The 15325-nt window shown below is 34.2% G+C and overlaps 3 protein-coding genes and 1 non-coding gene across 6 annotated transcripts in view; 1 reads left to right on the top strand and 3 right to left on the bottom strand.

Annotated features, from left to right (window-relative positions):
• sxc (O-linked N-acetylglucosamine (GlcNAc) transferase sxc) overlaps nt 1-15325 on the top strand; it is a 171312-nt gene that overhangs the window by 118584 nt on the left and 37403 nt on the right. For all 3 annotated transcript variants that reach the window (XM_036374824.2, XM_036374793.2, XM_036374752.2), the window contains exon 8: nt 6806-8534. In XM_036374824.2, the coding sequence (XP_036230717.2) occupies nt 6806-8534 (1729 nt within the window). The remainder of the gene's footprint in view (nt 1-6805; nt 8535-15325) is intronic.
• LOC118683171 (uncharacterized) lies at nt 8678-9842 on the bottom strand. Its single transcript, XR_011395922.1, has 4 exons — nt 9397-9842; nt 9268-9331; nt 9110-9185; nt 8678-9053 (listed from the first exon to the last, which is right to left on the bottom strand). It is a non-coding gene; the product is annotated as an uncharacterized protein (transcript).
• Nucleotides 9852-12379, bottom strand: LOC138856888 (uncharacterized). Its single transcript, XM_070107775.1, has one exon. It carries the CDS (start codon nt 12348-12350, stop codon nt 9852-9854), a length of 2499 nt encoding a protein of 832 aa, XP_069963876.1. The 5' UTR covers nt 12351-12379.
• LOC138856889 (uncharacterized) lies at nt 12510-14345 on the bottom strand. Its single transcript, XM_070107776.1, has 3 exons — nt 13845-14345; nt 13101-13596; nt 12510-13033 (listed from the first exon to the last, which is right to left on the bottom strand). Exons 1-3 carry the CDS (start codon nt 14343-14345, stop codon nt 12510-12512), a joined length of 1521 nt encoding a protein of 506 aa, XP_069963877.1.

Raw genomic sequence — 15325 nt, forward strand, 5'->3', positions numbered from 1 at the left:
TACCACAGGCTCAAACAAACTGGCAGCACTTGTGGTGCAACCCTGCGCTAACATGTCTTCTGACGCATGATTCTTATATGTTATGATTCTTTCTTAGCGAATAAATTCTTCAAAAAATGTTGCTGTAACCCTTTATTATTGTTTTCTATATATAACTAGAAATTAATTTAAGTCTAAACCTTTAATTATAATAGTAAAACTGATCTTAAATATGCAAATCAAAACTTGGTAGCATTGAAGTTAGCGGCAATACCACTTTAATGAGCTATCCGCATACTCTCTTGTCGTATTCTTTATGAAGCATTCCCTATTCTGTAGAAATGAAAATATCTAATTTTGAAAATTCTGGAGGTGAGGAAAAAGGAATCACTTTCTTTTAGGATTAATTAAACATATTTAAATGCATAAAAATGTTTTAATTGACGATTTACACAAAATGGCACTATAACAGACTAGGGCCCATCACCTCTTATAAACAATTTTGATCCAAACTACAAAATGGAATCTTACCCCTCTATTATGCATCTATAAGTTTGCGATTACAGCTGCCATTCGACAACGAAATTACCAATTGAACTTTTAGATAATATCATCTAGATATCGCAGACAATTGTGTATTTTATCCAATACTATCAACCCCTACTATAGTATATAGAAATGGCAAAATCAGGAAACTGCTCATGGGCAACTGCCTACATATTTTCGAACGTTTTCCACTGAATAATTATCAAAATTGAAAATCGTTCCTTTAAGTATACAAAGTATTTTGTATTAATACTTACTTTCACTTAATTTTTGTGGCGAAATATTTTTTAGGAGTTTACATTGTCTATTGATACATTAAAATTACTAAACTAATAATTATAATTGTTAGAACTCATTTTTTTTATTAATTCCTTAAAATTGTTAATAATAATCAACTTGTAAAGGAGAGTCAATACACAGAAATTTAGTAATTGCACTACGAACGTCCAACTTAATACAATTCTACTAAACATAACTATTGTAATCCTTTGAACGTCATGGTTTCCTATTTCTTTATGTTTTATTTTGCGATTTTTGTCAAAAATGTGGGCAATGCTGCCAAATTTTCAAACGCTTCCCAAAAACTATAATTCACTAGCCTTTCGCAATAGGGGCGTTAATCTCCATAGGGCCGCCGTCACAAGCTGCCTTAGTTTACGTCTTGGGAACCCAATTAATTGCTTGAACCTTATCAGGTTGTATATCTCCAGAAAGAACTTTGCATTGCGAATTTCAGGCGTTTGCAGACAGTCACTTTTATTGTCCAGAAATATTTTGAATCTTTTCTCAAAGTAGGCTGTCTTGGTAATGTCATCTCTCTATTTCTGAGTACTTATTACTTTTTTATTCTGTTTCCAGATGACGACAAGGCTAGGATTGACCTTTGCCTATGAAGGGGAGTGTGATCCGCAATCACCTCCAACGCTGCGGTTGGTCACGTTCATATGGCTACGCAGTTTGATAGACTATCATGGTTTGCATTCGCAATTGTGGAGTGCACATGTTTTGCCACCCAGGTTTTGAGTCTATTAACAACTTTTGATACAATCAATATACAGATCTGAGAATCTGTAGTGTGTTTTCGAAAGAGATATTCGAAACAATGCCGACTTAAAACAACAAGAATGATCTCATATCTACATGTAATATTCATGTGTTTTATTGTTCGTTTTGTTTTTAGGCAGTACTGTTCTCCTAAAATTATCTAGAGAAATCACGTCCACCTTTTATACCTATGCCATATAATACCTGGCCATCGATTTACGAACGGGCAAAGAAAGGTTTCGAGTTTGATCGGCAATTAAAACTAAACTATCACTTGTAATGACTTATTTTTATTGTCTTGGTGACGATAATTGCAAATACCTTCTGCTCAAATATAAACGAGACTGGCTCAAACAACAAAAACGGTTAAGTATTCTTCAATATTTATTTTATCCCCTTCAAAATAGTCACCATTAGAGGCGATACACATATGCCACCTTTTTTTCCAATTTTCCTAACACTTCTGGTAGGCCGCTTTAGGTATGGCTTTCAGTTCCTTCTTCGAATTCTCTTTTATGACTTCAATCGACTGAAAATGCTTTCCACGAAGCGGCAATTTGAGTTTAGGGAAAAGAAAAAAGTCACACGGTGCCATGTCGGGTGAATACGGTGCTTGCGGAACAATATTTACGTTGTTTTTGCTCAAATCATCGCGTACAAGACGAGACATATGAGCTGGATTTTGGAACAAGTCGAGCAGACACACGTCTCATGCACAAAACATCGTGAATAATGCTATGAGCGGATCCATTTGATATGTTGAGCTCACTAGCTATCTCTCTTTCAGTCACACGACGATTTTCCAACACAATTTTCTTTACTTTTTCGACGTTTTCTTCGTTTATTGACGTTGCTGGACGACGATCATGAGGCAAGTTCTCCAGCGATGTACGGCCGTCCTTGAACGACTTATACCAATCAAAAATACGTGCACGTGATAGGCAAGACTCCCCATATGCCTTCTGCAACATTTTCATTGCGTCCGTCGCACTTATTCCATTGGAATAACAAAATTTCAAACAAACACTTTTTGCTCAACGTTAATTTCCATAGTAAAATTCGAAAAACACACTCGAGGTTGACTTGTTTATAGTGCCTTAAAAAAAAAACTATGTGACAGATCGCGCTCAAATTTGACATGTAAACATATAACAGTCCTGCCAACCTAAGCAAAAAAAAAGTATGGCCATATGTCATGTCCTTGTCGAGATATGGATAAAGTCTCGTTTTGCGTTGAGCAGAAGGTATATTTAATATTTGGTAACCGTACCGATATTCGCTGCTACGGCCGAAATCCTATCAGGCATACTACTAATGCATTTTTATTATTTTGTGTGTAAACCAACATCATTTTCCCATATGTCCTTGATAATTTCTTTGAGATCTATAATTGTTGTATTTTTTCGTTGGTAGACCTTGCGTTTTAGAAATCACCAACAATTTTTAATTGGGCTTAAGTCGGGGGAATTCCCTGGCATGGCAGCACATTCAAATTCTACGAAATAATGACGTATAAAAAACGTAAAAATAAAACAAATTAGATATGTCAGTAAGGAAAAATTAATAATGTAATAAAAATGTAGGGATAACCTTACTCCAATAGGCGGCGTCATAGGTTCTAAGCAGCTTACCCCGTAAAAAATTTCTTTTCTACATTAGCTGTGTTAATTTATACTTTTTAGCTGGCCTCTTGCCATTTTCGTAAAAACTTCCACGCAAAGTACGGTTCGAAAGAACTTTTCGAACAATCAACCGGTTTTCTCTGTCTGTAGTCTTCCGAAGGTCCTTGCAGTTGTTCCTGTTATATCCAAAAACAGTCGCTTCATCTCTATAAAAGGACATCAATTGTTAAATAAACATTCATTAAGCCCAACCAATAATTATATATTTCTTTAACCTTTTTTTTACCAGGTTTTAAGTTTGTAACTTTCTCCACAATTTAAAAATATTTTCAAAAAAATTAAAATATTGAATATGCTCCCCGTTTGTATTTCAATGGCCTGGTATTGTATAAGTCAATAAAATATTATTATCTATGTTTAAAAAAATTACCTTATGTAATTCTACCAGGTGCGTTCCAAAGTAAACAGTAAAAAAGTAAACTCTAGTGACGCCAACTATATGTCGACTAGTGCGTTAGAATCTGCTATCCTTTATCGACTTTCAGTAAAAATTTCATGACATTTCATCTAGTGGAAGTGAAGTTATTGCGTTTTAAGTGTCAGTATGTTTTTGTCATCGGTGTGCAAATGAGCTTCAAACAAAGACCCAACATTACATTTTGTTTTAAAATTGGTAAAACTTTTACCGAAACGTTTCAATTGATGAAACAAGTTTATAGCGATGATTGCCTATCCCGGTTTCAAGATTTTAAAGTGGTCGTGAGGACATAAATGAGAAATGAGCCGAAACCCAAAAAATCGCGCGTGGAGAAGTCAAAAGTGAAGACAATGCTGATTTGTTTTTATGATTCCAAGGGTATTGTCCACAAAGAATTTGTTCCACCCGGCCAAAACGTTAATGCGGTATTCTACCTTGGAGTTTTGAAGCGTTTGGTGCGCCGTATTCGACGTGTTCGGCCCGAATATCGCGAAGATGGAAGTTGGCGTTGCGACTTCTACCTTTTCGGAAAAATGCATTTGCCGATGAAAGAAAAGCGTTATGCAGACGTGGAGGCCATTCAAAAGGCACCGGCATACTGGCGGCTATATCGGGCAACGAGCTAAAATACTCGTTCGACATGCTTTTGGACCGTGCAAAAAGCTGCATTAAAGCAGAATGAGACTATTTTGAATAAAATTAATTGATTTTGCCGATAAAACCATTTGTCCTGTTTACTTTGGAACGCACATTGTATATAATACTCTGAACGTGGCAGTGGCTCGTTTTTGATTAGGAAGACAGACAGCCGCAAAATCAATCTGGCAAATGAATCCAAATATTTCAAAAGGCATAACTTCCCTAAAATTTAGATTTTTAAGGTAATAAAAAATATTTTTTATCTTCATAACAATTAATTAATTAGTTTAAGTATTACATTTTCCATAGTGTTCATTGAAAATATTAAAGAAATCTGAAATTTTATTTGAATGATAACAAAAAAAAAAGATTTTTTTAACATACCAATTTACACAAATTTAAATATTTCAAAATTTGTAATAAAATAACCTTGTAATAAAATAACCTTTATTAGCAATTATACCACTTGAGCATAGAAGCTACTAAAACCTGTCATCTCTTTTGCGGGATCGTCAAAAGTAAAGTTTGTAGGTAACTTTACTTTTGACCATATTCCACCATTTTTTTAGGTTTCATTAGATCTATGTGCTCCTTGCCTTTCTGAAAAAATTTCTATAAAATTTAAGTCTAAGGATTATGCGGGCAACTCCATAACATTATCCCCTTTGTCTGAAAACCATTTTTTTCCAAACCGCAAGTTGTTTGATGTCATTGGTTTCTAATACACCCATTTATAAAGCATATCCTGTTCAGCGAAAAGTAGCATAATATTTTTAAGTATTTGGACGTAGCGGTGTTGTCCATATTGTGCAATACAAAACCTAATTGGCCCAACGCCAGGTCAGGAAAACACATGGATGCTTATACATTTTATTGGTTATAGCAGGTGTCTTATGTAGTACAGCTTACCAATTTTGAAATACCCTATTTTGATAATAAGACACTTAAAACTATGTTTTGGGAGTGTCCAATTATTTCAGCAATCTTACGCTGACTCTTTTCTTTGTTTTGCAATTTTTTGTTTTGTATAATGCCTTTCACGTCTATTATTAAAACTTTTTTTTTTTAATAATTAAGAGCATATTATACAAAAAACGAAAAATAAGTATATTTGCAGTGTATATTTTGTCGAATAAAATTACACTAAAACGGTTTTGCTTAATTTATAACAATTATTTATTTTACGTTTTGTTTTGAGACTTTCTTGTGCTTTCGTGCTTTTAAGAACCGTAATACTTACTAATAATTCTCCCCAAAATGTTCAATAGTTCCCATCCGAGAACTCCAAAATATTATTTAAATTTACGATTTCAAAAGAAACTCCGTTATTTTGGCAATAACTGTATTTAATGCAGTCCCACAAACAATCTTTTCACTCCAAAAAAATTTTAATTACAAAAATAATTACAAAATTATAATAGCGATGACTATTTTCGTTTAAAAACAAATAATTTATTTCTTTATTTATTTTTTAACATTCTGGTGATGCAACAGATTTTTGACCACTTTCTAATAAATTTACTCTTATGAAATTTTAGAAAATTTCTTGAGAATTATTAGGATTTTTTTACTTGGAATATTGTGGTTCTTTCAAGTGAACATATTTTTTTCAATGAGATTTGGGTCAGAGTATTTTACTAATGGATCCGCTCGTTTCAATAGTGTTGCTTATGAGGTTCACAATGTGAAAACTTAATCTACTACCTGGACAAGAGCAAAACGGGACCAGGGCTTACCGGTCACACCTTACCTTCGCCACGGTTAAACTCGTCGATTAAGCCACGAGCTGCTGCTTATTCAACGATATCTCACAGATTTTGTCTCATGTGCGAGATGTCTGATAAGCGCTTAATATTTGTTTGCGAAGTATGGCTGAAAAGAAACAACGGGTAATGCATCCATGAGAAAACTGATTTTATAATTATATTACTTTAATAATAAAAAGTATTATTGAAAAGTACTATTATAGGTAGTCCTCTATCAAGATCTTGAAAAGTTAAAGTTAAGAAAAGTTTACTAATTGACGACACGTTTAAGCAATATATTGTATAGTTTTCGTAGAGGGAAAAGCAAGTTTTAGTTCTTCTTTACGTTCATGAGTATTAGAATTGAATTTTCGTCTCATATTCATAAAACTTTTCATTATACGAGTATGTTCTTTACTAATCTACTGCTCAGTATTTCGAACTTACACTTGGCTCATTAAAGCAGCCGAACCAATCAAAAAACTGCATACTACAACAATTGTGTTAATATAATATTTAAAAGTAAAATAATTAAAATTGATACAATGGCTAATTTATCTGAAGTTTATTTGTTCAACTTGAACTTGACTTTTATTTCTGAGCGTTGTTTAAAGAAACGAGCAAAATTACATATGGTAGTAGGAAGTTTAACTGTCCAAATATTTTACAAGATAGCAACGATTTGAAAATAATATATGAATATGAAAAATTTGTATTGTTACTCAAATTAAAAAAAAAAAATATTTTTACAGGTTAAGGATGCCGAAGATTGTTATAATACTGCTTTACGTTTGTGCCCAAATCATGCTGATTCCCTTAATAATTTAGCAAATATCAAGCGAGAGCAAGGATATATTGAAGAAGCCACTCGTTTGTATCTTAAAGCGCTTGAAGTATTTCCGGACTTTGCTGCTGCTCATTCCAACTTGGCTTCGGTACTTCAGCAACAAGGAAAATTAAAAGAGGCTCTAATGCATTATAAAGAAGCTATTCGTATCCAGCCAACTTTTGCGGATGCTTATTCTAATATGGGTAACACACTAAAAGAGCTACAGGATATTAATGGGGCGCTTCAATGTTATACACGTGCGATTCAAATAAATCCGGCATTTGCTGATGCTCATAGCAACCTTGCAAGTATACACAAAGATTCAGGCAATATTCCTGATGCCATACAGTCATATAGAACCGCCCTCAAATTAAAACCGGATTTTCCCGACGCCTATTGCAATTTAGCTCATTGTTTACAAATTGTATGTGACTGGACGGATTATGATGCTCGAATGAAGAAACTAATCAGCATTGTAGCGGATCAATTAGAAAAAAATCGTTTACCTTCAGTACATCCACATCATTCAATGTTATATCCATTATCACATGAATTTCGCAAGGCTATAGCAACGCGACATGCAAACCTTTGCTTAGAAAAGATTCATGTGCTCCACAAACCAGCATACAAATTTTCACGGGAGTTGCCCACTGATGGTAGATTGCGCATTGGATATGTAAGCTCAGATTTCGGCAACCATCCTACCTCTCACTTAATGCAATCAATCCCAGGACTTCATGATAAATCCTGTGTTGAGATTTTCTGTTATGCGTTAAGTTCAGATGATGGGACAACGTTTAGATATAAGATCATACGCGAGGCTGAACATTTCGTAGATTTGTCTCAAATCCAGTGCAATGGTAAAGCTGCTGATCGCATTTATTCGGATGGAATTCACATATTAGTTAATATGAATGGGTATACTAAAGGAGCTCGCAACGAAATATTTGCATTACGTCCCGCTCCAGTGCAAGTTATGTGGCTAGGATACCCGGGCACTAGTGGTGCAAGTTTTATGGATTATATCATTACTGATTGTGTTACTAGTCCTCCGGAACTTGCTTCACAATATAGTGAAAAGCTGGCATATATGCCTAATACATATTTCATAGGTGATCATAAGCAAATGTTTCCTCATCTCAAAGAACGTATTATAGTTTGCGATAAACAACAAACATGTGTAGCTGATAATATTGCTGTCATAAATGCAGCAGATTTATCACCGTTAGTAGAAAGCACCGACGTTAAAGAAGTGCGAGAGATAGTAAATGCCCAGAAACCTTTAGAAATTACACATAAAGTTGCAGAATTACCAAGTACTACTCAAATTGTATCAATGATTGCCTCCGGTCAAGTTCAAACGTCTCTTAATGGGATTCTTGTTCAGAACGGGTTAGCTACAACCCAAACAAACAACAAAGCTGCTACTGGGGAAGAGGTACCACAAAATATTGTCATCACAACTCGCCGACAATATTTATTACCTGACGAAGCAATAGTATATTGCAATTTCAATCAGTTGTACAAGATAGACCCACAAACTTTACAATCATGGGTATCAATTTTAAAAAATGTGCCAAATTCAGTACTATGGCTACTAAGATTCCCTGCAGTTGGAGAACAGAATATTAAAAAATCTGTTGAGGCGTATGGTAAGTTTAAAATATACATACATATATTTTATCGGGCTTATGAATAAATGTTTTATCATATTTATTATATCATATTATATATTTCAATAGTCGTTTAAATTATTGAATTTTTAAATAAAACAACAAATCAGTCTATACAGTGGTAAACATTAGACCTTTTTAAGGGTATATTGTTGGAATATTAAACAGTAGATTAAAGGTGACATTTCACAATTTTACAGTACATAGTTCATTAATAGTCTTTTCAGTCTAGTCTAGTCTTTCATTATACAAAACTAAGTTTTTCCTTACATTTCGAAAACAAACCAAATATATAATAATATAAATATAAAAAAAGATAACAAACTGTCGCAGAAAACTTTCTATTTTTAATATACTTCGTGATGTATCGCTGCATACATTCTTTGGAAATCGAACTTTTTCCTCATTTTCTATCTGTTAATTCGTTAAGCAGGAATTTGCATTTACAATAGATATGGTTTTGCGTGTTTCTCGGTTTGCTAATTTCGAATTCTGGAACTATAAATAATAATAAATAAATCTTATGAGATTCTATTCAACATTGCAGATCAGACATTTTTGATTAGACGTGTTTAGCACTTTTAACTGTTTTAAACATTTAGTTGTATAGGAGTGTCCGTGGCTGAAATGCTTAAAAATAAATGCTTACATTAAGTTTGATAATAAGATAAGTATACTAAACTTATTATATATTATTAAAAAATTTTGGAACCTCTAATGCTATTCTGATCCTCGTTGAACCAAGTCCAGGTGATACCCCTATTGTGTTTGCCGACCTGTGGCAGTATAATAGCCGTTAATAAGAATATGTTAAATATTTGAATATTCTTAAAGAAAATACCTGTGTTTATTTAAAAATATTACCAACTCAATAATTTGCCAATATTGTTTTTTGAATACTTCATTTTGATTTTTGTGAATATATTTTATTTTGAACTAGCTGACCCGACAGACTTCGTCCTGTCAAAAAGATTTGTAATTTGGCATTTTTTTCGCCTACGTATTTTAAAAAATTCTCCTGAACAGAACCGTCACCCTGGTGATAGGGCGTTGTGAATAAAAAATAATTAAATAAAACATATATAAGGATTTAAAAATAAGTAATCGCTTTATTGTTAATCATGTGAATCATAATTATTATTATTATCATTGTAGTGCCTTGTGGTATACGATGTTTTTTGTTTGATTACCTGGCGCATAGATAAACAAATCTGATGGTTTTCCAACACGGGAACAGGCAACATACAATTGACCATGTGAGAAACATGGGTTTTCTAGATTAATACCACAAACACTTTATGATTGCCCCTGGGACTTGTTTATAGTCATAGCAAAAGCAAGCCGCACTGGAAACTGTAGTCGTTTAAACTCAAATGGCACATCAGTCGGAATCATTGGGATGCGCGGTATAAGAACATCTTCTCCTTTATACTTTCCTTTGAGTATAGTTGCTTCTATCACATTGTTTAGTAATTTTTTTATCGCTAACCGTGTACCGTTGCAAAGACGCGGTTGGTTGATATTTCGAAACATTATAACCACCGATCCAACCTTTAATTGAAGATTGTGAGGTGGCAATCCTGGCAAATCCAGCGAGTTTAAAAATTCCGGTGGATAGTTGACTACATCATCTTGATTAGTAGCCGAATCAACTGATTTATATATCCTCAATTCGCCTGTAATTTGTTCTTGAATTTTGAAATTTAATTCATTTACATCTATGTTTTTTGCAGCCAGTATAGCTCGTTCGCTCAACCAATCATGGTTTCTGTAATTTTGAGAAACATCTGGAAACACCTTCTGAATAAGTTCATCTTTTGATCGAGTTAACTGACAAAAACTTTGAGGAAAGTTAATGCAGCCAGTCAACATGTCTATAGGAAATTTGCCATTACCAATGTCAATGAGTTGTTTAGAGAATATGTTTCCAGATTGGTCATTTTGCAATTCGACACGCATATTCTTACTTAAATGAAGTACTTTGACATGTTTCCACAAATTGGAGGACTTTAGACATGCATTGAGTTCATCAGCTGGCGTTGATCGTGGAATCACTGGCAATGTTTGACGAAAATCTCCTGCTAATAAAATCATTGCACCACCAAATCGGTTATTATTGCTCCGTAGATCTTTTAAGGTTCTGTCTAAAGCCTCCAAAGATTTTTTATGTGCCATCGTGCATTCATCCCAAACAATCAATTTACATTGCTGCAAAACCTTTGCCATTGCAGAGTTCTTCGAAACGTTGCAGGTTGGAGTTTCATTGCTTTGCATATTTAATGGCAATTTTAGTGCTGAATGGGCTGTTCGACCACCTTCAAGCAAAGTTGCTGCGATTCCCGACGAAGCGAGTGCAAGTGCAATTTTATTTTGTGAGCGAATTGTTGCTAATATTAATGAAATCAAAAAAGTTTTTCCTGTACCACCAGGTGCATCTAAGAAGTAAATGCCTCCAGTTTCATCATTTGTTACTTTCATAAGAGTTTCAAATACATACTTCTGTTGTTCATTTAACAGTGGAAGATTTGTTTGAATTAATTCTTTCAAAGAGTTGAGATCATACAGTTTTTCTCGATGCAGCTCTTGGTTAAAAGCGTCATGCATTGGACGATTGGGCGCGGTCAGGCCTAATTGAATTAATAGTTTGTTTGACATTATCAAGCACATGTCCTCAATTGAAATCAATACTTCATTGTAAATTTCTTCACTGATTTGTATATTTGGATTTCCCATTCTATTCCGTATTTGATACAAAATATCATCACACATATAATCTTTGTACTTGATCCACAAATCAATTGGGTTTGATGGGAAGCATGTAGATATGATTATAGAAAACAATGTTCGTATTTGGTGAGCGTGTGATGATATTACAGCATCATTGAGAGTTTGATCCCAATGAGCGTCATTTTCAAGCAATTGCAAACGTTGACAGGCTTCTCTGTAGGATCCACACAATTCACCATCAACAGTTCGTAACTGTTGGAATGATGTTGGGCCACGTACATTGACTAATAGCAGTCGTAAGTAAAAACATTCATCATTGCTTGGATGTACTGAATAAATCCGGCCAATCGCATCGGTGGAATATACATCTGTATATCCTGGAACTGGTTTTCCTTGTTTCCGTCGTATAAATCTCCTTGAGGATTGATTCCAGGTATAATATTTTGGCATTTCAGAATATAGCAATGTTTGTGCGAAATAATCGTTTTGGCATGTCTCAAAAAAACTGGTTAATGTAGTAGATGGTGGCTGAGCAGCTCTTTGTACTGCGTTCTGTGCTGTAAAATACACTCTTTGTCCATTTTCTAAATGCACAGCTAAGTGAACAACAGAAGGGTGTCTCTCATGAATAGGAAAAGAAAATATTCGCCAAACTGCTTCATTACTACTGACATAGCGGCCCATTTGGTATTGGGTAACTTCATCATTGGAATTCTCTGCACCAATTCCAATCACAGCCATATCACTCCCTTTGGTTACATATTTGCAAATGTATTTAATAGATTTCACTGAATGGCAAGATTCAACGTTGATGTGTGCTTTGAATGTCTTTGATAAAATGGGTGAATATGGAACAATCCAACGATTATCTATTTCAATATCTTGTTGATTTAATTTGACAATTGTTGATTTTCCATTGTCTGCTGTCGATCTGCGACGATACAATGGATAACCGTCATTACCAGTAATTGTTTCCGATATTAATGTCCGTGGATATCGTTTTGAACATTTACCATCCATCATACACGGTGAATTTTGATTAAGAGTTCCACAGGGACCATGTATCATGTTTTTGATAACTACCTCATGCAATCCAGGATCTACTTCTACATTAGGGATTTCAGCTGATATCACTGCATCAACTTCATTTGGCCTTATCTTTTCAACCAACCAAATCAAAATGTGTGCATGTGGCAATCCTCGTTTCTGCCACTCCACAGAATACATTCAGCAGCGTGTCTCACCAAACACATTATGTTTTACGATGAAATCCATTAAAGATTTCAACTTTTGTCTAAAGACTCTGGCTGTAATATCATGACGATCAATGGGTGATTGCCCAGGGAATAACTCCTGCTTGATTTCTATCCATTGTGGATTGCATGTAAATGTGATGAACAAATCTGCTGTACCATAATGACGAACATACGACATGGCATCTTGAGCATATTCGTGCATATGCCGAGGGCTTCCGATGTATGTTGCTGGAAGAATAGTCATCCGACCGACATTCTGTGCATTTCCATCAGTATTAATCGCATCTCGAAGGTGAACATACTCTTCAGATCGGAGTTTAGTTTGATTCAACCTGATGAATGTTAATCTCTCCGTTTCAATTTTAACATACATATCAACAACATATTTGTGATATAATCGCCGACATTTCAATATGTGATTATCTTCATTTTCCCGAATCATTAGGCGGTATGAATAATAGTTCATTGAACTGACTTTTTTGTTGGTTTCAGAACCTGTAAATAGATTTTATTTTAATAACATTCAAAATACATAATATAATGACTGAGATATTTTAGTTACCTGTAATGGGATTTATCATTTTTATTGAGAAATCGTAGCCATCTTCACCTTGCCAAAATATAATGGGATATTGCAGTGCATCATATGAGCGGTGTGTTTCCTTTATACGTTGTAATTGATCATTCCGACGATGTAAAACAATATCACGGGATTCCAAGTTTTCTCCAACTACAACGATAGCAACTTCATCAATAGTTGGTGCATTAAAACGTCTTGTATGTTGACCTGCAGGTGTTTTATCAGCTCTGATTACAATTTTGTGATTATCGGATGGCATCAGATCCAAGGCAGTTTTAAACAATATAATCAATTGATTGTGTTGATGAAATAAAGTTTGTAATTGTTCTACAATAGACCTCTTTACTAAATTGTTATGTGCACAACGCAGATCAATTTCTTGTGGTGAATTGCCCATAAAATAAATTTGCAGGAATTTGTTGTCGTTATCTGACACTGGTAACAGTGAACCTGCTCTGTGATATATTTGCCCTTGTATCTGTAAATAAAAAAAAAATATTATGGTGTGGTATAAATTAATGGATTGGATGTATATATTTAGTTTTAACTAATATCTATTAAATATAAAATATAATAAAAGTGTCACTGAAACTAAATCCCCATATAATATGATGACTAAGTGATATATAAGTGATTAAGAAATTGAAGATTAGTGACACATCTTAACTTTGGTGCCAAAAAATTTTGTTCGCTAAAATAATTATGAGTAACTGCTATAATACATACCTTGAAAGTTGGCATAAAATTTTCCCGAACTACATTTGTTGCCCCAAATGAAGTCATTTGAAAGCAATTGTTATATTGTTGGATATGTGTCAAAAAGTGTATAGAATCTGTTCCTATTCCTGAAACCAATGAGTACAATGGTTCTGGTGGTGGATCCAATGGTATCAATTTCACTTTACCATTTGCGCAACACAATCCATTGGCTTCGTTTTTGTATTTTAATGCCTTACAGTGTGAGCAAACCGAGTTCATAGAACCAATAACAACACATTGGTAGTTACTGTAGTCAATTGACACATCGTAACTGAAAGCAGCTCGATTCAAACTTGCGCGATTATTAGTTGAATGTCGCGCTCGCGCTTCACGCGTTTGTGATATCCGAATTCTTTCACGTTCATTTCCGTCGTCACGTTCTTGTGCAGTACGATTAGATCGGTAATTAGCTTGGTTTGTAGCATTTCTGGTTCTTCTACCTAAATTGCTTCGTCTTATAGGAGGCATATCAAATATAAATTATTTTTTCACTAATCACGAACTAAACAAACACTAACTAAGTAAACACTCTGCACAAAAAACTATATACGAATTTGTTTCGTGTATCAGTCGTCAAAAGCAAACTCAGTAGATTAGGTAACAGACAACTTTTTTCTTTTTAAATTTTATATGACTTGAAGTCAAATCCTTTTAAGCCGTACTTAAAATTTGGATATTAAAAATAATAAAACACTGTTGGTCCGCGAGTTTCGGAACGCCACATTAAACTCCTCCAACTATATATTCTGAGCTCCAACGCACACACGCACATTGTTTTGATAGATATGATCTTTGACGTTAGGAACACACCTACATTGCTTAGACAACAGTGAGTGCTTGTAATTTAATATGAACTTTATACCATAGCAATAAAGCTCAAATTGACTACGTTTTAGTTACAAATCATTTGTATGGGAAAAAGAAAAGGGCTATTTTTAGGGTTTTTCCAGCAATAATTCTAATTTTTATCGCCGTAAAAACCATCCTTGAACTTCAACGAAAATTTAAAAAAAAGATTTAGCTAAATTGGTCCAGGCGTTGTTGAGTTATGCGCTTACCAACACATTTTGCGATTCATTTTTATATTATAGACTAGCTGACCCGACAGACTTCGTCCTGTCAAAAAGATTTGTAATTTGGCATTTTTTTCGCCTACGTATTTTAAAAAATTCTCCTGAACAGAACCGTCACCCTGGTGATAGGGCGTTGTGAATAAAAAATAATTAAATAAAACATATATAAGGATTTAAAAATAAGTAATCGCTTTATTGTTAATCATGTGAATCATAATTATTATTATTATCATTGTAGTGCCTTGTGGTATACGATGTTTTTTGTTTGATTACCTGGCGCATAGATAAACAAATCTGATGGTTTTCCAACACGGGAACAGGCAACATACAATTGACCATGTGAGAAACATGGGTTTTCTAGATTAATACCACAAA

Source organism: Bactrocera oleae, chromosome 4 (assembly GCF_042242935.1).
Source record: "Bactrocera oleae isolate idBacOlea1 chromosome 4, idBacOlea1, whole genome shotgun sequence".
In the NCBI taxonomy this organism is placed as follows: domain Eukaryota; kingdom Metazoa; phylum Arthropoda; class Insecta; order Diptera; family Tephritidae; genus Bactrocera; species Bactrocera oleae.

What these genes read in the sequence shown, in the direction of transcription:
- LOC138856888 (XM_070107775.1), bottom strand. Translation starts at nt 12,350, where the DNA reads ATGATACATGGTCCCTGTGGAACTCTTAATCAAAATTCACCGTGTATG.
- LOC138856889 (XM_070107776.1), bottom strand. Translation starts at nt 14,345, where the DNA reads ATGCCTCCTATAAGACGAAGCAATTTAGGTAGAAGAACCAGAAATGCT. An exon ending in ATTTTATGCCAACTTTCAAG is followed by an intron (nt 13,597 to 13,844) that starts GTATGTATTATA and finishes TTTTATTTACAG; the next exon opens with ATACAAGGGCAAATATATCA. An exon ending in AATGATAAATCCCATTACAG is followed by an intron (nt 13,034 to 13,100) that starts GTAACTAAAATA and finishes ATCTATTTACAG; the next exon opens with GTTCTGAAACCAACAAAAAA.